This window comes from Oncorhynchus clarkii, chromosome 5, assembly GCF_045791955.1.
Source record: "Oncorhynchus clarkii lewisi isolate Uvic-CL-2024 chromosome 5, UVic_Ocla_1.0, whole genome shotgun sequence".
Lineage (NCBI taxonomy): Eukaryota > Metazoa > Chordata > Actinopteri > Salmoniformes > Salmonidae > Oncorhynchus > Oncorhynchus clarkii.
Window position 1 is genome coordinate 57,297,311 of NC_092151.1, and position 22,649 is coordinate 57,319,959.

The 22,649-nt window shown below is 40.3% G+C and overlaps 2 protein-coding genes across 2 annotated transcripts; one reads left to right on the plus strand and one right to left on the minus strand.

The window, feature by feature from the left end:
• Positions 1 to 529: 529 nt before the first annotated feature.
• On the minus strand, positions 530 to 9,212 carry LOC139409062 (pyroglutamyl-peptidase 1-like). The gene is made up of 5 exons (XM_071153735.1): positions 9,031 to 9,212; positions 7,042 to 7,094; positions 6,230 to 6,346; positions 5,883 to 6,115; positions 530 to 5,707 (listed from the first exon to the last, which is right to left on the minus strand). The coding sequence occupies exons 1-5, from the start codon at positions 9,062 to 9,064 to the stop codon at positions 5,515 to 5,517; spliced, it is 630 nt and encodes a 209-aa protein (XP_071009836.1). The 5' UTR covers positions 9,065 to 9,212; the 3' UTR covers positions 530 to 5,514.
• Positions 9,208 to 20,519, plus strand: LOC139409063 (LSM4 homolog, U6 small nuclear RNA and mRNA degradation associated). Its single transcript, XM_071153736.1, has 5 exons — positions 9,208 to 9,331; positions 10,987 to 11,028; positions 11,199 to 11,297; positions 11,558 to 11,747; positions 19,841 to 20,519. Exons 1-5 carry the CDS (start codon positions 9,329 to 9,331, stop codon positions 19,942 to 19,944), a joined length of 438 nt encoding a protein of 145 aa, XP_071009837.1. The 5' UTR covers positions 9,208 to 9,328; the 3' UTR covers positions 19,945 to 20,519.
• The last annotated feature ends 2,130 nt before the right edge of the window (positions 20,520 to 22,649 follow it).

Here is a 22,649-nt window from a genome sequence, read left to right on the forward strand (position 1 = left end):
AACAGAAATGCAAATGAAGGAGGATTAAACTATTATTGATGGATTGATTGATATTGGTGACAAAAATCTATTTTTTATAATGTCAAAAAAAATCAGTAGCTGTCAACTAGAAGTGTTTACTATGAATATACTTATGATTGGATGAGAATTAACATTGTGTGTGGGTTATTCTCGAGGCACATGGGAAACCAAAATGATGTTAATTTATTTATTCAAACGTTAATGAGGGTCATCTTTTTCAATGTTTATTTTTGTTTACAAAACCAACCACTAAATAGAAATACGGGAAAATACAGAGGAATTTGATATACATCTAGATGTCATAAAATATGATATACATCTAGATGTCATAAAATATGATATACATCTAGATGTCATAAAATATGATATACATCTAGATGTCATAAAATATGATATACATCTAGATGTCATAAAATATGATATACATCTAAGAACAATAGGCCTACACATTGAGACAGAGGAGCATTTATAGGTTGGTAGATGTAGGTAGATGTTAGGCATACTGGGATCGATGTATGGCGGAAGTTTATTTCTAAATAGTAACCTAGTGAATATTCTACAGCCCTTTCCATTATTACACAGGTCAGAAGAGTAGAGTAAGGAAATTGGTCACCTCAACAAGCATTTGGGGACATAGGCTTTCACATCTGTGAGTATAGTCACAATTTAATCACATATGTAATAACCAGTATGTGACAGTGTAAAGGAACACATAAACAACACAAAGACAAATCTCCATGGATACAGTCCATGAACACTCAAATACCCAGTAAACACAAAACATATTTTAGGTAACGAAATTGCTTATGACAGTTGTTCTGGGAAGAAGATACAATTCATCTGGATCAGTTACTGTATGTTATTATGTGGTTGTACCACGAGAGGTATGACATGTCTTTTAAAATATAGATACAACACGGGAAGAAGCCGTAATGGGAGACAAGTGAAAACAAATACTGTGTTATGACAAAAATACAAGAACAAAACTAAACTAGCTCAATGATGTTCATAAAGCTGAAACATCCAAAACAATTCATTCAATAAAGTAAAAAAGAAAGTGCTACAGAAATGCAAGAACTGGGTCCAATTCTCACCTGGCTGCCTACCTGCCCACTTCATCAAATGAAATCCTCGGCTGAGATAAGCATACTGATCTGATGAAGTTCATTGAACTTCAAACATCGCCATACAGCTATCAATCAAAGTTGGGCCCACAGACTTGAAAATATGAGATAGAACCAAACCGTTCCCTGATATAAAATAACCGTAGTAAAAGGCACAACTACAACTTCTTATAAAAATACTCAAGAAACAATAAGAAATCCATGTAAACGAGCAGCATTTGGCTTTTGCAAGTAAGAGAAACTATCTAAAATTGCTGTTTTCCCCCCCCAAAGAAAAACAACAAACAAAAGTTTAGATAACGTTGGGGGGGATATGAAAACACAATATGCAGTTCACTTTAAAAAAAAATTAAAGTCTGCTCTACAGAAAATTTTTCAGGTACATTAAACATTTCTATACAACATATAAATCCAGCAAAACACCTTATGAAAGCACCATCAGAATCACCTTTATTCACTATGTACATTTACAAATACTCAGAGTTGTACTTGGTGATATGGTGCCAGCTGCTTGTGATAGACAACATTTAGAGACAGAATACAGACAACAAAGTTTACACACATTATATACAACTAGGTAAAGTGAACATAGAGAATGAGCAGATATACAAATGTACAGTGGGTATATTATTGATATACAGTGGATGTACACATTTACAGTATGAATCTATCTAAATGCAGAGAGCTGGACAGAGTGAAATGCAGTTATTTTGTATACAAATCAGAGATGGCCTGATGCGGTGTGCAGCATAGAGTGCATAGTGCTTTAGTCTCTATGGGCCAGATAGCCGGTTGGTGAGGGCCACAGCCTGGGGGAAGAAACTATTCAGGTGGCAAGACGTTTTGGGTATGTGTTGCAGTTTGCCCTTGCAGTGGGCAGACCCAAACCAGACAGTGATGGAGGAGATGAAGGATGGACTCAACGATTGATGCTTAAAACCGGATAATGTTTGGGTGGGAGATTGTGTTTTGCTGCTGCAAGTAGTACATCCACTGGTGTGCCTTCTTGGTGACCTCTGTGATGTTGTCCTCCAATTTGAGGTTGTGGGAGATGATGGTCCCCAGGAATTTGAATGATTCAGCCATGCTAACAGCTGAGCCAACAATCTCTAGGGGGGAGATGGTGGGGGGCGTTTTCTTAAGTCAACCACCATTTCCACGGTTTTGTCTGTGTTGAGTTCCAGGTTATTTTGACTGCACCAGGCCACTAGTTGGTTGACCTCTCCACGGTACATGTACTCATCGCCGTCGGTGATGAGATCGACCAGAGTGGCGTCATCTGCAAACTTGAGTAGTTTGACAGATGCGTTGTTAGAAGTGCAAAGTGAGTAGAGTACAGGTGAGAGCACGCATCCTTGCGGCACCCTGGTGCTGAGGGATAAAGAGTCCGAGAGGTGTTTTCCCAGCTTCACGTGTTGCGTCCTGTTGGTTAGGAAGTCAGTAGTCCACTGATAGATGGAGCTGGACACGTTCAGCTAGGACAGTTTGTCTTGTAGCAGTTCTGAGATAATGTAATGAAAGCAGAGCTAAAGTCCACAAACTATGTCCTTGTATATGTCTATGGGTTATCGATGTGTTTGAGGATGTAGTGTTGGCCCATTTCGACAGTGTCGTCCACAGACCTGTCAGCTCTGTAGGCAAACTGCAGTGGGTTGAGGGAGGCGTCAGTGATGGTTTTGAGATAGGACAGTACCAGGCGCTGAAAGGTTTTCATGATTACCGAGGTGAGCACTGCAGGTCTGTAAAAGTTCAGGCAGGACACATTTAGGTTTTTTTGGGACTGTAACAATGATGGAAGATTTGAAACAGGCAGGAACAGTGCATTGCTCTAATGACTGGTTGAATATGGTCAGTGAAAACGGGAGAGCTGGTCTGTGCAGTGCTTTAAACCTTAAATAACTAAGCCATTTGAGGGGAAGGTTACTAAGCTGACATAACACGTGGAATTGTTTTAAGATGGTCATACCATGGATCATTTAGCTATTTGATTTTGAATTTTAGCACACCTTTAGGTGTAAACATTAAAAAAAAAAAAAAATGTGTTGATAAAATATTGAACTTGGCCATTACTATATCCCATAGAAACGCATTGAATAAACATTCATAAATGGCAACAAAAAAAAATAATCTGAAAAAAAATCATAAAGGAATAAGGTTTTGAAGGTTGGATACACATTTAACCTCTTATTTCTGTTGTCACAAAACTACTCCCATAACCCATACAAATGAATGGAAGTATCTTAAGACAGGTCCCGTGACACAGGAGAATACCATTGTGTTTGTGAGAGTCTCCCCTTTCCATTGAGTGGTTATTATAGTTTGTAGGCCAAACCGTTCGGAAGCTACAGACGTTTTTGTGAGAAGCTAGATTTTTCGGGATGTCTCATGGTCTGACAGCTCTAGCTCTGTTACCTTCCACCGCAGATACGGAAAGGCCGCCATAGGCGGATGCGGTGGATTGAGACGTAACCCATGTAAAAAATTGGGGATGATGATTTTTAAAATTGTATTACTTAGATTGATGCACGTGTGCGTCAATAGACTTAAGTATTAAGTAGAGGAGAGAGGAGCCTGGAGAGAAATGGGGAGGGGAGGGGTGGGGTAGATGGGTGAGAGGGGGAAGTGGCAAGGAGGGGTAGGTGGAGGGTGTGTCAAATCTGCAGTAGAACTAGTTTAGTTTATTCGGCAGTGAGGGGTTAGGGTTTGTAGCTTTAGGTTTCTAGTTGGAAATTTCTTTCAGTCCTTTCCAGACAGACGAGCAGTTGCTCTAGCCTGTCTTTGTACTGCTGTTTGGCTGCCTTCATTCCTGAGAGTAGCTTTTTCTTGACCTCTATAGAGTACCCTGGTCTTGCTCTTCGGCACTGTGGAGAGCCCTAAGCTCACCAGTGACCCATGGCTTGTCGTTGAGGTGTGATAGAAAAGTATTTGGATGGTATGTAGTTCTCCTCACATTCACATCCTACATCAGTGTATCTGTCTGTGTAGTCGTGTATGTTGGCTTTGCTGTCCTTGAATATGTTCCAATTTGTGTTGTCTAGGCAGTGCTTTCACTTCCCAATGGCCTCGTCAGTCTATTTCCGCATGTTTGACAGGCTTGGCAGTTTTTAGTTTATGTCTGTATGCAGGGATGAGGTGTAGCATCACATGGTCTGAGTTCCCTTAGGGAGCATGGGAGACAGCATGGTATGTCCCTTTAAAAGTGCTGTAAACATGGTCCAGAATTGTTTTCTTGACTTGTTGAACATTTCACCAAGTGTTTGTATCTGGGAAGTTCCTGTTGTAGGCTGGTATGGTTAAAATCCCCCCATTGATGGTCAAAGTAGAATCTGGGTCTTCTTTTTCCACCTCTGTGATCTGATCAGCCAGGAGATGTTTCTCTGTGTGTGCACAGGTGCTCGGCGCGATATAGACTCCGGCCAGAATGGCTGAGGAAAAAGGTTTGCAGTGGATGAAAATGGATTCCAGATCTGGAGACTTAGAAGTGTCATCATTGCACCAGCATTGGGTGAAGTAGAAACACAAACCACCTCCTTTGGATTTATTGCACTGCTTCGGGACACGATCAGCCCTGTAGACCTGGAAGCTGGCTAGACCCACAGCATAAAAAAGAAAGAGGTGAGAAGTCCTTCTTTATCCTTATCAGAAGTTGTATTTCGCTGGTTTTGTTGGTGAGTGGAGAGGAAAAGGCCGGGCATTTCATATACATCAAATCCAGGAAGTACTAGCATGACTTAAGTAGCACCAACAAGTGGACGCCTAAGACTTTAATGAAAAAGCTGGTTACAAAAATAACTCCTTCCAAGATATGATGAATAACAACCAAAGACAGAAATTCCCCTTAAATAACTAGATAGATAACAATAAATAATGTGGAACTTGTACATTGAGTTGATGCAAAAAAGGGCTATTCCATACACTAACCCTGTTTCTGAGATAGCAGTGTAAGTATGGATAAAGAGTCAAAACCATGGAAGCTTCTCAACAGATTCAAAAAGAGTAGCGCTCTTAGAACAAGCATGTGGCTCACTTCTGTCAATTCCTGTTATTCCAGTTCAAATCGTCTTGCTCAATCTCTTCTGTGTCAACAGAATGTGGGGAAAGCTCGTTACACCAAACCAGCTTTACTCACCTCATCATAACCATTAAGATTTTAAAAAAATGGGCCAGGTCAAGAGCTTGAGGAAACAGCAATGAAGAATGTGACAAAATGGCTGTGAAATAAGTCAACTGGAAGTGTCTGTATGGTTGCCATCTTTGAATTTGCACCAGAAGAGGTAATGAAACAAAAACATTGTTTGGCTAGTTGTGGTTAAGTGCATAATCTCTCTTGTGTGTAAGGGGTTAAAGGCAGTTGGCTTTCACAGGTAAATTAGTGCACACACTGGCAGTGGATCTTCTCTTCGGTTTGGTCGAGCATGTCCAACATCTCTTGTATGATGGCTTGGAGGGCCCTACCCAAGTCCACTCCACTATAAGGCTTCTCTATGGGAGGCACGTGGATGAATGCGGAGTGCCCATGGCTCAGGTACAGAGAGGTGTAGTAGGTGAAGTCACAGAGGTATCTGTCAGGAAAGACACAGGAATTAATATAATGGTTCTAAGTGGTGGTTCTACAGTAAGATATGTGGGGGGAAAAAAATAGGCCTACAACTTTCTTTGAAATACAGGTGTATGCATGCACATTGATTTTATTAGCAATGTCGCAAACACAAAAGCATACAGGAGGAGGATGCTTACCTGCCAGCATCTTTTGATACGGAGACTGCTACTCCTAGTCCAGAGGCTGTCACTCTTTTGCAGACCGATTCCATGTCGATAACCGAGTCAATGCAGTCTGGGCCCCCCTCAATGCAACACTGAGAATGGGGACAGAAGCGGCTGTTGTCCAGACCCTTGTAGCCATGGTTACGGCCACATTTCTCTAAGGTAACGGTGGTGGCCATACCTGAGACTCCAACATGGACCACTAACTGATTCCCCGTGCAGAGAAGGATACAAAACAAACAAATTCAAATATGGTGCATATTAAGGTGCATAATTGACCAGCAGGAAAGGAGATAGGGACCCATTCATTGCCTTCTTACCTGGGGATGATACTGCTTCCATAGTGATGGAATCAAACTCTGGACTGCCTGGTAGTCGACAGGCACCTCATACACATGCAGGTCTATGTCCTTTCCCAGGCCCAGCTTCTTCAGTTCCTTAAAACAAAGAGAAGAGTAGACAGGTGATTCATATTCATAAAAGATAATAGAAATGTCTTCACATTATTTTGAAACTCATTGCTTTTAAAATAAATAGAAATGTTGTAACATGACCACAAGGAAATGTCTAACATCTTTACTTTGTCTATTCAGTCCATAAAAAAATATGCACAACAGAAATATGATTGGATGATATCCTGAAAATACAAGTTGGGAAAGCACAAATAGGAAAAGATTGAACATTTCTGGAGGAGACAACATTTCTAAAGTGTAATGTTCACAACTGGCTCTATAATTTGCTACAGAACAACTGGCCATGGCTACCAGGCCAGTTCCCATAAACATTTAAAAGTGGCGTGATTGACCACAGCCACAAAGCAGCCCTTTGTTTGATTTGAATATCCTTATCAAGTCTGTCTAGACACCCTGACAACCATTGTCCCCATCACATTTCCCAATACAGCCCCACACCACCACTTTGGCCCTATAATGATTCTCTCACATTATAGAACGTGTAAGAAAACATTTTCTGAATGGAGATCCCATGACAACTAATGTGTTCTACCAAAACAGGCTGAGCATGAACAAGGTATGCAGTTTTGTGTTATTGTCAGGGAAATAAACTCATCCTCATAGTTATAAAGACAAATTAATTCAATATAGCCTACGTGAAATATGCTAAATATACATACCTGGACTGCTACCCAACTGGCATTAATAGTGTGCTCTCCAAATGGCTCAAACCCTGCAAAATATGGCAGCATTTATAAAAATTAAAAGTATTAAACTAAAATAGCAGACTCAATTAACTTGAGATTGAAGCTTACTTATAGGATTGCTTGGCAATACATTTGCTTGAAGGGAAATAACTGTCCTAAGAACCCACGCTCGAAGGGACACTAAAGAAATATGCACAATTCAATAAAATGCTCACTTTATATGATGTGTTTATAAATGTGTGAGTGTAGCTGCAGTAACGTTGAGACATCACTCTGAATCCCTGTGAAATTAATGGGCTGGTGTGTTCCCTTGGGGACACAGGGATCTATCTGTCTGTCTGGCAGGAAGGTGAAAAGGAGTGAGCGTGGGGTCGGCAGCTGCTGGCCAGCTCTTTTGTGAGGCCCTCTGTTCCCAGGCAATCTAACATCTTTTATCAGGCCATCCCGTGTTCAACTGGCCTTTGTGTCTGGGAGACAGGAGAATTCGGGTGTTTTCACACTTGGTCCCTTTCAGACAATTTTTGTGAACTCAGCACGGTTTGCAACATTTGTTGTGCACTGTGAACACTCCAAAGGAAGTCAGACACCTCAAAAGAGCCCCTGAAGCGGTTCGCTTGAATTCCGTGGTCCGGTTCCCTCTTTTAGGGAAATGTGAACACAAAGCTCCCCAGGTTCGTCTGTCATTATTCCCACACCACACACTTGAATACTGCAACACAGATTTCCCTGCCATAATCCATCACATTGGTGCCACAAAAGAGAGAAGATTACATGCAGGTTCGCAGATTTTTTTTTTTTTTTTTTTTTTTTTTACTGATTAGCGACACAAATGACAAAATGTGTGTTTTTAGTTCAAGATTATTTGTTTGCAATATGCTATCTATAGGCTGAGAGCTTCATAAAATGCTTATTTGGTTGTGCATTTTGAAAAGTGTGAGAAGACAACATCATTTGGTGAGAATAACAACATACTGTAAGGTACAAAAATAAATTCTAGCTAATAAAGGGGCAGTCGCCTATATTGGGTGTACAATTTTCAATTACAGCATTATTTAAATCTGCAGTTATTATTCTGCTATTTATTATGTTAGCAATACAATGTACATGTTAATAGTATCTTCTAATTACAATTATTATGTCTCATATTTTAATTAAATGCAATTATTAGCTTCCAAAAAGTATGTATATCTAGTTGTCCAATAACACAATTCTGATTGAATGGATTGTCCTGCACTTTGTAAAAACACAGAGGGCATATTGGAAAAAAATATCTTGATTCCTTTCTAAACATAGCAATGTGAGTGCAAAGAGGACTCAGTCCACAAAATAGGTGAAGTGTACTGGAAAAAAATAGTTGAGTCCTCATTCAAAGGCAAGGGTAGTGTGACTACAAAGAGAACTGGGTTATTTTTATTTCATTTAAATGTTTTACCCCAATTCACTTTAAAGAGAACTGAGATAATGTCTTTTAAAAAGCGGAGTATTTGAAAACACCCTAAAAGTTTCACAATTCTGTTTAATGCTAGTATGTAAAGCAAATGTTTATTGAAACTAGAATTTTGCTAAACACAAGGAAGACATTAAAAATTAGCCAAATTGCCTAACAAGTGCATGTCTGGAGGTCTGAAATATTACAACTTCAATTTGATTCTGCTACATACAGGGTCAAGTAGGTCATACCATGCATGACACGTTCCTAAAGTTATGCAATTATGTCCATAGGCAGTTATCCATAGGCATATTATTTTGGAATACAAGAAACAAATGATTGCCAATTTGACAAACACTTTGAAGGAATGTATGCCATTTTACAAATAACAAACTGCAACTATTTGGACAACTCAGCTGCATGTCCTTCACACAACTTTTCAACAGAGTAACATTCTTCACATGCACTCCCTAGTTGGCTTTGTCGAGCTAGAAACTACGTACAGTCGAGCAAGTAGAGGAAAGCCCACTAACCTGTTACAACAACAGTTTGGTTACTATTGTCCATATTTTTCTTAGCTGTAGTGAATGTTTTCGTTTGTTATTCTAAATTTTACCAGGAATGCAGCTGTCTGGGATTTTGCTGTCCTTTCACAGTTGATCAGTCATCTGTTTCTGTGCTTTTTGCGTATTTTTTTTCTTGGTGAGTCTGACGTAATGACGCATGGTAGAAACACATTTTGGCGACAACTTCCGTCCAACGTAGTTAGCATTAGCAAACAAAATACAATACGTTCAGTTGACCGGATAGTTTGTAATATAATCTGTTATAATGGTAAGTATATGTTTTTTCGGGTTACAGTAATATGAGGACTATTATGTGTGGGACCGTGGAATAGCTCGAGCACAAAAACGTGGTTGTTTTGTTTACCATGCAGCTTGGATAGTTAGCTACTGTAACGTAACATGAACGTAGCTAAATGGTTAACTCATTGTGTTAATGCTAGCTAATAGCTAACTAAAAATATAATCGTAATCTAGTTAAAACATTGACATATGTTTGTTATAGTGTCTAAACACATGGTTTGCATTTCAAGTCAAATTTGATCTAGCTAGTTAACTACACTAAACAAACAATATAAACGCATCATGTAAAGTGTAGGTTCCATGAGCTGAAATGAAGTATCCCAGAAATGTCCAATAAGCACAAAAAGCTTATTTCTCTCAAATGTTGTGCACAAATTTGTTTACATCCCATAGTGTGCATTTTTCATTTGCCAAGATAATCCATCCACTTGACAGGTGTGGCATATGAAGAAACTGATAAAACAGTATGATCACTAGACAGGTGCACCTTGTGCTAGGGACAAAAAAAGGCGACTCTAAAATGTGCAGTTTTGTCACAACACAATGCCACAGATGTCTTTGAGAGAGTGTGCATTTGGCACACAGACTGCAGGAATGTCCACCAAACAGTCCTGGGGTGTCTCTTCTCCCCACCCCCCGGTGCACGTTTTAGTTTTTGCCCTAGCACTACACAACTGATTCAAATAACCATCTCATCATCAAGCTTTGATTATGTGAATCAGCAGTGTAGTGCTACAGCAAAACTAAACGTGCATCCAGGGGGGGCCCCAGGACCAAGTTTGGGAACCCTTGCTATAAGCTGCCTCAAATGTAATTTTAGAGAATTTGGCAGGTCGTCCAACCAGCCACACAACTGCTGACCACGTATATAGCATTGTGTGAGCGAGCAGTTTACTGATGTCAACGTTGTGAACAGAGTGCCCTGTGGTGGTGGGGTTATGGTATAGGCAGGCATAAGCTACGGACAAAGAACACAATTGCATTTTATCTATGGCAATTTGAATGCACAGAGATACCTTGACTAGATCCCGAGGCCCATTGTTGTGCCATTCATCTGCCGCCATCATCTAATGTTTCAGCATAATAGTGCACATCCCCATGTCACAAGGGCTGTACACAATTCCTGGAAGCTGAAAATGTCCCAGTTCTTTCATGGCCTATTGAGCATGTTTGGGATGCTCTGGTTCGACATGTACAATAGCGTGTTCCAGTTCCCGTGACTTTTTACAGCCATTGAAGAGGAGTGGGACAACATTCCACAGGCCACAATCAACAGCCTGATCAACTCTGTGAAGGAGCCGCCGCGCTGCATGAGGCAAATGGCGGTTGTCACTACCTTTTTTATAAAGGTGTCTGGGACCAACAGATGCATATCTGTATTTCCAGTCATGTGAAATCCATAGATTAGGGCCTAATGACTTTTTTAATTGACTGATTTCCTGATATGAACTAACTCAGTAAATTCTTTGAAATTGTTGCGTTTATATTTTTGTTCAGTATAGTTTGCTATCATACCAACTAGTTAGCAAACCTTTTCAAAGCTAGCTAGCTAATTTAATCATGTGTTAGCTAGCGAGCAAGACAACATGCGCAATGACTTTAAAAAAACATTGAAATTCACAGCTACCTCTATCTCTGCTGAAGACTGCACAGAACCACCCTATGGTAAGGATGAATTCAACTAGTCTTAAGTTTTTGTGATATTTTACTCTTACTTTGTTTCTTGAGTCATGTGAGTTTCTCACGGTTGTTCATGTAAATGTGGTCATTGGTTTTTGTGGTACAAACATGAAACCACATCACTTTGATTTCTTACTCATGCCTATGCTCCTCAGCTGGTGGAGTTGAAGAATGGAGAGACGTACAACGGGCACTTGGTCAGTTGTGACAACTGGATGAATATCAACTTACGAGAAGTCATCTGCACCTCGAGGGTAAAGGGTTTGTCTATAAGTACTTGTCGACACTCAAGAGTTGTGACCACTGATCTGAAATATGTATATGGTTGCTTACGTGACAGCCGTGAATGAAGAGGCTACATTGCTCTCTTTTTCACAAATCAACTATCAGAAAAATGTCCATGTCTAGCCACAAGATGGCACTATTGACAGTCAAAAGATTCAGCTTTTAAGAGTGCTTCTACCAAGACTAATGCTGAAATTCTCCCCTAATCCCATTCACTCCTATCGTTTAGGATGGAGATAAGTTTTGGAGGATGCCCGAGTGTTACATCAGAGGAAGCACCATAAAGTACCTGCGTATCCCTGATGAAATCATTGACATGGTAAAGGAGGAGGTGGTGTCCAAGGGCCGCGGGCGAGGAGGCATGCAGCAGAACAAACAGCAGGGCAAGGGCCGAGGGGGAGGAGCAGGAGCAGGTAGAGGTAAGATGGAACCTCTCTTTCTGGGGAGGCAAATGGGTAACATTTGGTTGAGGTGCTGGTAGTGTGACGCAATTGGGACTTATATTTATGAGCTAAGTAAACATAGTATATATATATCACACACACACACACACACAGTGGGGCAAAAAAGTATTTAGTCAGCCACCAATTGTGCAAGTTCTCCCACTTAAAAAGATGAGAGGCCTGTAATTTTCCTCAAATGTACACTTCAACTATGACAGACAAAATGAGAAAAAAAATCCAGAAAATCACATTGTAGGATTTTCAATGATTTTATTTGCAAATTATTGTACGAGATCTACAGTTTCTTGGCAACAACAAAATCACGCAAAAATTATCAATGGAAATCAATTTTATCAACCCATGGAGGTCTGGATTTGGAGTCACACTCAAAATTAAAGTGGAAAACCACGCTACAGGCTGATCCAACTTTGATGTAATGTCCTTAAAACAAGTCAAAATGAGGCTCAGTAGTGTGTGTGGCCTCCACGTGCCTGTATGACCTCCCTACAACGCCTGGGCATGCGCCTGATGAGGTGGCGGATGGTCTCCTGAGGGATCTCCTCCCAGACCTGGACTAAAGCATCCGCCAATTCCTGGACAGTCTGTGGTGCAACTTGGCGTTGGTGGATGGAGCAAGACATGATGTCCCAGATTTGCTCAATTGGATTCAGGTCTGGGGAACGGGCGGGCCAGTCCATAGCATCAATGCCTTCCTCTTGCAGGAACTGCTGACACACTCCAGCCATATGAGGTCTAGCATTGTCTTGCATTAGGAGGAACCCAGGGCCAACCACACCAGCATATGGTCTCACAAGGGGTCTGAGGATCTCATCTCGATACCTAATGGCAGTCAGGCTACCTCTGGCGAGCACATGGAGGGCTGTGCGGCCCCCCAAATAAATGCCACCCCACACCATGACTGACCCACCGCCAAACCGGTCATGCTGGAGGATGTTGCAGGCAGCAGAACGTTCTCCACGGCGTCTCCAGACTGTCACGTCTGTCACATGTGCTCAGTGTGAACCTGCTTTCATCTGTGAAGAGCACAGGGCGCCAGTGGCGAATTTGCCAATCTTGGTGTTCTCTGGCAAATGCCAAACGTCCTGCACGGTGTTGGGCTGTAAGCACAACCTCCACCTGTGGACGTCGGGCCCTCATACCACACTCATGGAGTCTGTTTCTGACCGTTTGAGCAGACACATGCACATTTGTGGCCTGCTGGAGGTCATTTTGCAGGGCTCTGGCAGTGCTCCTCCTTGCACAAAGGCGGAGGTAGCGGTCCTGCTGCTGGGTTGTTGCCCTCCTACGGCCTCCTCCACGTCTCCTGGTAGCGCCTCCATGCTCTGGACACTACGCTGACAGACACAGCAAACCTTCTTGCCACAGCTCGCATTGATGTGCCATCCTGGATGAGCTGCACTACCTGAGCCACTTGTGTGGGTTGTAGAATCCGTCTCATGCTACCACTAGAGTGAAAGCACCGCCAGCATTCAAACGTGACCAAAACATCAGCCAGGAAGCATAGGAACTGAGAAGTGGTCTGTGGTCACCACCTGCAGAACCACTCCTTTATTGGGGGTGTCTTTCTAATTGCCTATAATTTCCACCTGTTTTCTATTCCATTTGCACAACAGCATGTGACATTTATTGTCAATCAGTGTTGCTTCCTAAGTGGACAGTTTGATTTCACAGAAGTGTGATTGACTTGGAGTTACATTGTGTTGTTTAAGTTTTCCCTTTATTTTTTGAGCAGTGTATATTAGTGTACCAGTCAAAGGTTTGGACACCAACTCATTACAGGGTTTTTCTTTATTTTGACTATTTTCTACATTGTAAAATAATGGTGAAGACATCAAAACGATGGAATCATGTAGTACGCAAAAAAGTGTTGAAACAAATCTAAATATATTTGACAGACATATCTCAACATCAGCTGTTCAGAGGAGACTGCGTCAATCAGGCCTTTTATGGTCGAATTTCTGCAAGGAAACCACTACTAAAGGATACCAATGAGAAGAGACTTTGGTTCCAGCCGTGAGACGCAGAGTAGGTGAATCGATCTCCATGTGTGGTTCCACCGTGAAGCATGGAGGGGGTGGTGTGGAGGTGCTTTGCTTGTGACACTGTCTGTGATTTATTTAGAATTCAAGGCACATTTAACCAGCATGGCTACCACGGCATTCTGCAGCGATGGGCCATCCCATCTGGTTTGCGCTTAGTGGGACTACTATTTGTTTTTCAACAGGACAATGACCCAAAACACGCATCCAGTCTGTGTAAGGGCTATTTGTCCAAGAAGGAGAGTGATAGAGTGCTGCATCAGATGACCTGGCCTCTCAATCACCTGACCTCAACCCAACTGAGATCGTTTGGGATGAGTTGGACCGCAGAGTGAAGGAAAAGCAGCCAACAAGTTCTCAGCATATGTGGGAACTCCTTCAAGAGTGTTGGAAAAGCATTCCAGGTGAAGCTGGTTGAGAGAATGCCAAGAGTGTGCAAAGCTGTCAAGGTAAAGGGTGGTTACTTTGTTGAATCTAAAATCAAAATATATTTTATATATTTGTTTAACACTTTTTTGGTTACTACAGGGTTCCATATGTGTTATATTTTTTATGTCTTCACTATTAGCAAATAGTGAAAAAATAAAGAAAAACCCTTGAATGAGTAGGTTTGTCCAAGCTTTTGACTGGTGCTGTGTGTATGTGTGTCATATATATATATATATATAGATATAATGTCGTTAATCATTTTGTATTTATTCCTTGTGTCATTTGTCTATGAAGGCTCTTTTTTTGACTCTACATTGTTAAGGGCTGTATGTAATCATTTCACTGTTCTACGCCTGTTGTTTACGAAGCATGTGCCAAATACATTTTGATTACCACTGCTCAATGGGCATATCAAAGTTTCTGAGTGGGATCTCGTTCTATGAGATGCATTTTGTGAAAATCCCTGAAATCATTGTCTTTTAAAAATCTGGTTTTGTATGAAATCACTCGTCTTAGGTGAAATAGTTTGTCATGCTCTCGATATGCTCCCAAATATTTTCTGTGCAACCTGGAATTTTAATTTGGGAGCACCAGTGCGCCTATTAAAAAATATATTTTAAAAATTCTCCCAGATAATTGTTGTAATGATTAGGCTTCGCTGTACCATTTGGTTCCGAGTGCCCTAGAGAAAAAAAGTGAGCGCTGATCCGTTAGCGTCATGGTTGCACAATTGCTACAGCAAAAACGGCTTGTTTCTAGCTACAACAATTCTAATGATCTGGCTTGGCGCAACATTTTTGGCCTCCTATAGCTGATAGACGTGACAGAATTTTATATTTATTAACCAGTTGGCCGTTATAAAACTATTCGAAGGCCTTGAACCATTTGTTTACACTTTGTTCAGTCATGTTACTGCATTGGCTAACTAGCTAACAACCTGAGGGGTATACTACAAAGCAGGATCAATGGGTTAGCCAGCTAGCTTTGATGAACAACCAGAAATAACTATAGATTTTCTGATTAATTTAAGAAAGCTAAACTTATGTTTCTGCTTTTGGTTGTTTAGTCAGAGACCATGCCCATTTTTTTAAAGCTCATCTTTAAAAAAAAAAAAACACTTAGGCTAGTCAGCTGGCTAACTCATTGATTCTGCTTTGTAGTATACTCCTCTGGTAACTTTACCAGTATATCCAAACATTTGGGGGCACAGAAAGAAAGGAAAAAAGATAGCTTCTTCAGGAGATCAATTAATAAATGGGTGTTGTGGTAGTTTAGAGCATGTTCCTGTGTGGATGGAAACAGACATGGCAGAGAGCTGTTCCGCTAATACCGTCCTTCACAGAAAGTTATTTTAGACGGTTTAAAGATTAGTAGGCCAATGTTAATTCATCAGTTATTGATCTGTCCTCTTGATATATCTGTATGTCAACAGTAGGCTTCTAATGATGTTATAATAGTCAGTCCACCAATGACGACAAGGCATGTTGAGTGAATGATAGACTAGTAGTCAGACCTTGATGGATTAGGTCAGGGATGGAGATCTGAAACCAGCTCATATAGGCCTAGTTCAGTTGTTTCATATTTCAAATAGTCTACAATAAACTAGACTACATTGCATCTAGTAATTGAATTGAGCATTTTCTCCCCAAACCAAATTACGAAGCCAGTTCACATTTTCACTAGACTGTCCACAAAGAAACCTATGAAATCTAAAAATCATTACCCCTAAATTTTACCCAGAAATATATGAAGGTGTCATTGAGACCACCTCAATTTAATGTAGGATCAAACAAGACTTATTTTGTTGGATACATTGTTTGAGTATATACTATTAGTTAATTTTAGTATACTGTAAACTAACTATATCCTTTCAGTTGAGCGTACTAGCGCTTCGCCTGTCTATCGGAAGTTGATTTTGTTGCCGTGCAACCTATTGCTAGCTTGTTAGCATAATAAATGACTAGCTAGACATTTTACGATTTTGGGTGTGTTCGGAAATTCAATCTGGAGTGCCAGAGTGCGCTCTGGGTGTTCGTAAATCCAGATCGTTGTCAGATTGTCAATTTCAGAGTGGTTCACTCTTGGAGCGCGCTCTGTTTGAGGAATAGGGTTGATCTGATCGTTCTGACCTTACAACCACAGTAAAGCACCCAAGCTAACTGGATAACGTTGGCTAGCTTGCTAACTATTTCCAGACACAAATGAGAGAACACCTTACTCTGACCGTTTTACTCGCCTTAGCAGAGCTGGTTAGGCTGGTTCATGTTATCCAGAGTGTTTGTGACTGTAACTATGATGCTGGCAACAATTTAATTACGCATTTTTTGGCCAACATTTACTGACACTGGCCATATATTCAACGGGTGTTGAAAATGTGTAAATTGCGCTCTGGCACACTGACGAGTGTGCTCTGAAATCGGAGTAGATGGCCAGAAATGAACAATGTCCATTGAGAATGCACAACGACTATACCACTTAGCTAAGAATGACGTGAATAATCAAGTCAATAAACATTGGGTAGTTGGTTAGATTATAGTTTATACTGCCTGGCAAGTTTGACGTATTAGTAGCCAACTAATGTTAACATTACTCGTTAGGTAACTAGCTAACATAGCATTACAGCAGTATGTACCGGTAGGTGGTTTGTAAAGATAGCGTAGCTAACAAATTGTAAGCCAACATAACGTGTAACTTATTTGCTAAGTCATTACTTTATTACATTGTTCAACATTTTCTTAACATTTGTCATTAGTTAAAGCAATGAATTTGTATCCGCCCCCGTCGAACTTGGGCTGCCATTTTCTTCAAATCTGAAAATGTGAAGCCATGAGCATTTTCTGAAGAATTTGCTTTTTAGGCCCTAAAAGCACATACAGTGCCATGCGAAAGTATTCGGCCCCCTTGAACTTTGCGACCTTTTGCCACATTTCAGGCTTCAAACATAAAGATATAAAACTGTATTTTTTTGTGAAGAATCAACAACAAGTGGGACACAATCATGAAGTGGAATGACATTTATTGGATATTGCAAACTTTTTTAACAAATCAAAAACTGAAAAATTGGGCGTGCAAAATTATTCAGCCCCCTTAAGTTAATACTTTGTAGCGCCACCTTTTGCTGCGATTACAGCTGTAAGTCGCTTGGGGTATGTCTATCAGTTTTGCACATCGAGAGACTTAAATTTTTTCCCATTCCTCCTTGCAAAACAGCTTGAGCTCAATGAGGTTGGATGGAGAGCATTTGTGAACAGCAGTTTTCAGTTCTTTCCACAGATTCTCGATTGGATTCAGGTTTGGACTTTGACTTGGCCATTCTAACACCTGGATATGTTTATTTTTGAACCATTCCATTGTAGATTTTGCTTTATGTTTTGGATCATTGTCTTGTTGGAAGACAAATCTCCGTCCCAGTCTCAGGTCTTTTGCAGACTCCATCAGGTTTTCTTCCAGAATGGTCCTGTATTTGGCTCCATCCATCTTCCCATCAATTTTAACCATCTTTTCTGTCCCTGCTGAAGAAAAGCAGGCCCAAACCATGATGCTGCCACCACCATGTTTGACAGTGGGGATGGTGTGTTCAGCTGTGTTGCTTTTACGCCAAACATAACGTTTTGCATTGTTGCCAAAAAGTTCAATTTTGGTTTCATCTGACCAGAGCACCTTCTTCCACATGTTTGGTGTGTCTCCCAGGTGGCTTGTGGCAAACTTTAAACAACACTTTTTATGGATATCTTTAAGAAATGGCTTTCTTCTTGCCACTCTTTCATAAAGGCCAGATTTGTGCAAGATACGACTGATTGTTGTCCTATGGACAGAGTCTCCCACCTCAGCTGTAGATCTCTGCAGTTCATCCAGAGTGATCATGGGCCTCTTGGCTGCATCTCTGATCAGTCTTCTCCTTGTATGAGCTGAAAGTTTAGAGGGACGGCCAGGTCTTGGTAGATTTGCAGTGGTCTGATACTCCTTCCATTTCAATATTATCGCTTGCACAGTGCTCCTTGGGATGTTTAAAGCTTGGGAAATATTTTTGTATCCAAATCCGGCTTTAAACTTGATCACAACAGTATCTTGGACCTGTCTGGTGTGTTCCTTGTTCTTCATGATGCTCTCTGCGCTTTTAACGGACCTCTGAGACTATCACAGTGCAGGTGCATTTATACAGAGACTTGATTACACACAGGTGGATTGTATTTATCATCATTAGTCATTTAGGTCAACATTGGATCATTCAGAGATCCTCACTGAACTTCTGGAGAGAGTTTGCTGCACTGAAAGTAAAGGGGCTGAATAATTTTGCATGCCCAATTTTTCAGTTTTTGATTTGTTAAAAAAGTTTGAAATATCCAATAAATGTTGTTCCACTTCATGATTGTGTCCCACTTCTTGTTGATTCTTCACAAAAAAATACAGTTTTATATCTTTATGTTTGAAGCCTGAAATGTGGCAAAAGGTCGCAAAGTTCAAGAGGGCCGAATACTTTCGCAAGGCACTGTAAATAGTGTCCACTGCTTGCATACTTCGTATTTTGGCAAATTTAGTACGATATCTGGGAACAATTTTATTTAACTAGGCAAGTCATTTAAGAACAAATTCTTATTTACAATGACGGCATAGGAACCGTAGGTTAACTGCCTTGTTCAGGGAAAGAACCACAGACTTTTACCTTGTCAGCTCGGGGATTCGATTTAGCAACCTTTCGGTTACTGGCCCAACGCTCTAACCACTAGGCTACCTGTCGCCCCCAATTAGCATACTACATACTCAATTTACGTCACAAATACTACACAAATTCTACTGTGTTATTGACTTGTTAATTGTTTACTCCATGTGTAACTCTTGTCTGTTCACACTGCTATGCTTTATCTTGGCCAGGTCGCAGTTGTAAATGAGAACTTGTTCTCAACTAGCCTACCTGGTTAAATAAAGGTGGAAAAAAAATATTAAAAAAAAAGGAAAAAATAAATGTTTAAAGGAAAAAATAAAAATAGTGCGGTTAGTATGAGTATTTGAACACAGCTTAGGTTTCAGGAAATGTCAGTTAGGGAAGTTGACTGACCCCTTCCGGACCTCACCCCTACCCAACCTTAGACCAACATTGGCCTCCCATTCTTACTGAGGCTAACATCATTATTAGGCACACAAAAAAAAGTGCATTTGCCTATGATTTAGGCAGTGTGTCGCAGATCTGTAATTTCAATGACAGGCATATGCATCCACATTTGAGCTTTTATAATAAACGGTCTTTACATTGTTAAATATTAGTTGGGGTGGCAGGTGGCCTAGTGCATTGGGCCAGTAACCGAAAGGTCGATAGATCGAATCCCCGAGCTGACAAGGTAAAAATCTGTCGTTCTGCCCCTGAACAAGGCAGTGCCCACTGCCCACTGTTCCTAGGCCGTCATTGAAAATAAGAATTTGTTCTTAACTGGCTTGCCTAGTTAAAAAAAAAAAATGTTTCTAGGGCACAGTGTGTGCTTCAAAAGTAGCTAGAAATCATATAAGCTGTGTCAATCATTATTTTCTGGTGCTCCTGATGTGGCTTAACTTTGGTCATGCTCTATGTCCCTGCTCAATGTTTAGGTGTATTTGGAGGCCGTGGCCGCGGTATGCCAGGAGTGGGCAGAGGCCAGCAGGAGAAGAAGCCTGGTGGTGGCAAACCTCAGGGAGTCAAGAACCAGCACTGAGGAGAGGGACAGGCAGAAAGGTCAGACGTAAGAGAGTGTAGTTTTCACAGAATAATAACTCAGTGGAGATCATCTCACACAACGTCTTGTATAATGGCCATTACCGCTCCCTCTGTGCTTTGTTTCTAGTTGTGTGTTGTGTGAGTTTGAACTCCACTGTGAGAACTATGAATAGTCCGTTCAGGTCAGAAAATGCAGGGTTTTGTATTATCTACAGATTTCTTCCCCCCTACTTACAGTTTTTGTTAAGTTATCAATTTGGACCACCGTCAAAAACCTATAAATATCGTCCAGAAGTTTGTTTTTATTGTGGCTAGAGACATTTACATACAACTGATTGTACCCAATTGTTTTTTTAATGTATATCCAATTGTTTTCAACTTAAAGCACATTTTATGCCCTTGGAATTTGAAAACTTAAGTTGATTGGGGTATGTGAGTGAAAAATACGTAGTTGGTTAAAGAGTCCCAATTGCGTGTTTCTAAATGTTCTACTTTTGGAATCTTATTTGCATTTTGTAACCCAAGAAAATAACTTTGTAATTTACTTACATGAGAATAAACAATTTTATGTTATACACTGTACTTTATGTATGAAAGTAGAAAAAACGAATTGGTCTACATACAGAATTAAAAAGCCTTTTGTAACACAGTGACAAAAACACAATTTGCATATTAGGTTTATGTTCTTGTATAACTAGCTGTAAAATAAACAGTCCGTAGTCAATAAACAATAAGGGGTGCATATAACAAGGCTGGTGTAACCCTCTAACCCCCTAAAGCACAACCTCAATCACAGAGCTGCTGAATGTGCAATAAATGCAGCCAGGATTTTGTGTGACGACTTAAACTGAATTCTTCCACTGCTCTATGTTCGTTGCATACGTCAAAACAAAGTCCTTAGCGATTGGATCATCTCTAACCAATCAGAGTATCAATGCAAATGACTGATTTTCAAAACGCCGCTATACCCACGCGTGATCTGGCTCTGGCCCAACCGGTTTCTGTTACCAATCAGAATGGTTAGAATGTGTTTGCATTCTAGAAATCATCTGCAAGATCCAAATTCGTAGAGTACCACTGTATGAGTCATAATACCAATAAATCCTAGCGGTCTAACAGGGAAATCGTTCAAATAGTTTTTCCATTAGGTCATTTTAGAAACATTAAAATAAGGGCTGTGTAGGCTTACCGTGACGTTTTGATAACCCTGTAAATCTTTCTAGGACAAGGTGACTTCTATCAATATATATGCCTGTATTTACCCGCCAAAAATGAAATGCTAATGTGGTTCTCATAAAGAACTACAAATGACATGATGATCTGGATGAGACTGCCTAATCGAGGCAAAGGTAAGAATCTCTGGATTAACTATCGAATGTTAGCAAAATGTAGTAATTAATAAATTGGCAAAATGTATTTAAATGGACAATTCTGTGAACTGCCTTGTGCAAGTTTTAAGTTGACACAATACCTGTTAGCAAAGGTGTCTGCCAGAGATGATATGCAGGAGCTTGCAGGGATTTGTAGTTTTGCATGATGTCTACTTTGATGCTAATTAGCATTTTCAAATCTGAGAGTAAATATTGCCAAATATATTAGTCACCTTGTCCGAGAGAGATTTGGGGGGGGCTGTCCTGTCCTTTAAATAGTCTTGATATGACCAAAATGTACAGTTGATTTGTCAGATGACAAACCATCCAGAGACAAACTCATATCTTTCCGACAGATAAGATCTAAACCAGGCAAGAACTTTTCCGTGTAGACCAATTTGGGTTTCCAATCTCTGCAAAAGAATGTGGTGATCGATGGTATCAAAAGCAGCACTAAGGTCTAGGAGCACGAGATGATGCACGACAGATGCAGAGCCTTGGTCTGATGCCATTAAAAGGTATTTTACCTCCTTCATGAGTGGAGTCTCTGCTATGATGGGGTCTAAAACCAGACTGAAGCGTTTCGTATACATTGTTTGTCTTCAAGAAGGCAGTGAGTTGCTGTGCAACAGCTTTTTTTTTTTTTTAATTGAGAGGATAAAATGAATGGTGGAAAAATGATTGCAACAGCTAGGTTTTATGGGTATTATGACACCTCCACTGTGGGGCTCTATTGCGGAAAAGAAACGTATGTTTGGCCAGAGCAAGGGGTTTATGTAGCAAGGCAAGCCCTGATTTAACATAGTTATAATTCATGAAGTTAAATATCACATGAGATGCTGACAGATTTAGGATGCTGTTCCATGAGTTTTATTACTGTAGTGTTGCAAGTATTGTGGCTGTTTCTAATGAATTGAAATGGAACATCTGTATTAGTTTCAGTAACCTGTAACATGAAACCCCCAAAAAAGAACTCAAACCTCAACTTCATTTGCATGAAAAGCCAGCTTCAATTGAAAATGTAAAATGCATAAGTGTTTTTTGACAAGGGGTTGCTGGAAATTATGAGATGGTTTCCCTACCTCTGAAATAAGGTGCCTTCGGAAAGTATTCAGACCTGTTCACTTTTTCCACATTTTGTTACAATACAGCCTTATTCTAAAACTGATGAGGAACATTTGAACTCTTATCAATATACACACACACTACCCCATAGTGACAAAGTGAAAACAGGTTTTTAATAACATTTTCCAAATGTAATACATTTTATATATTTTTTTAACCTTATTTACATAAGTATTCAGACCCTTTGCAATGAGACTCGAAATTGAGC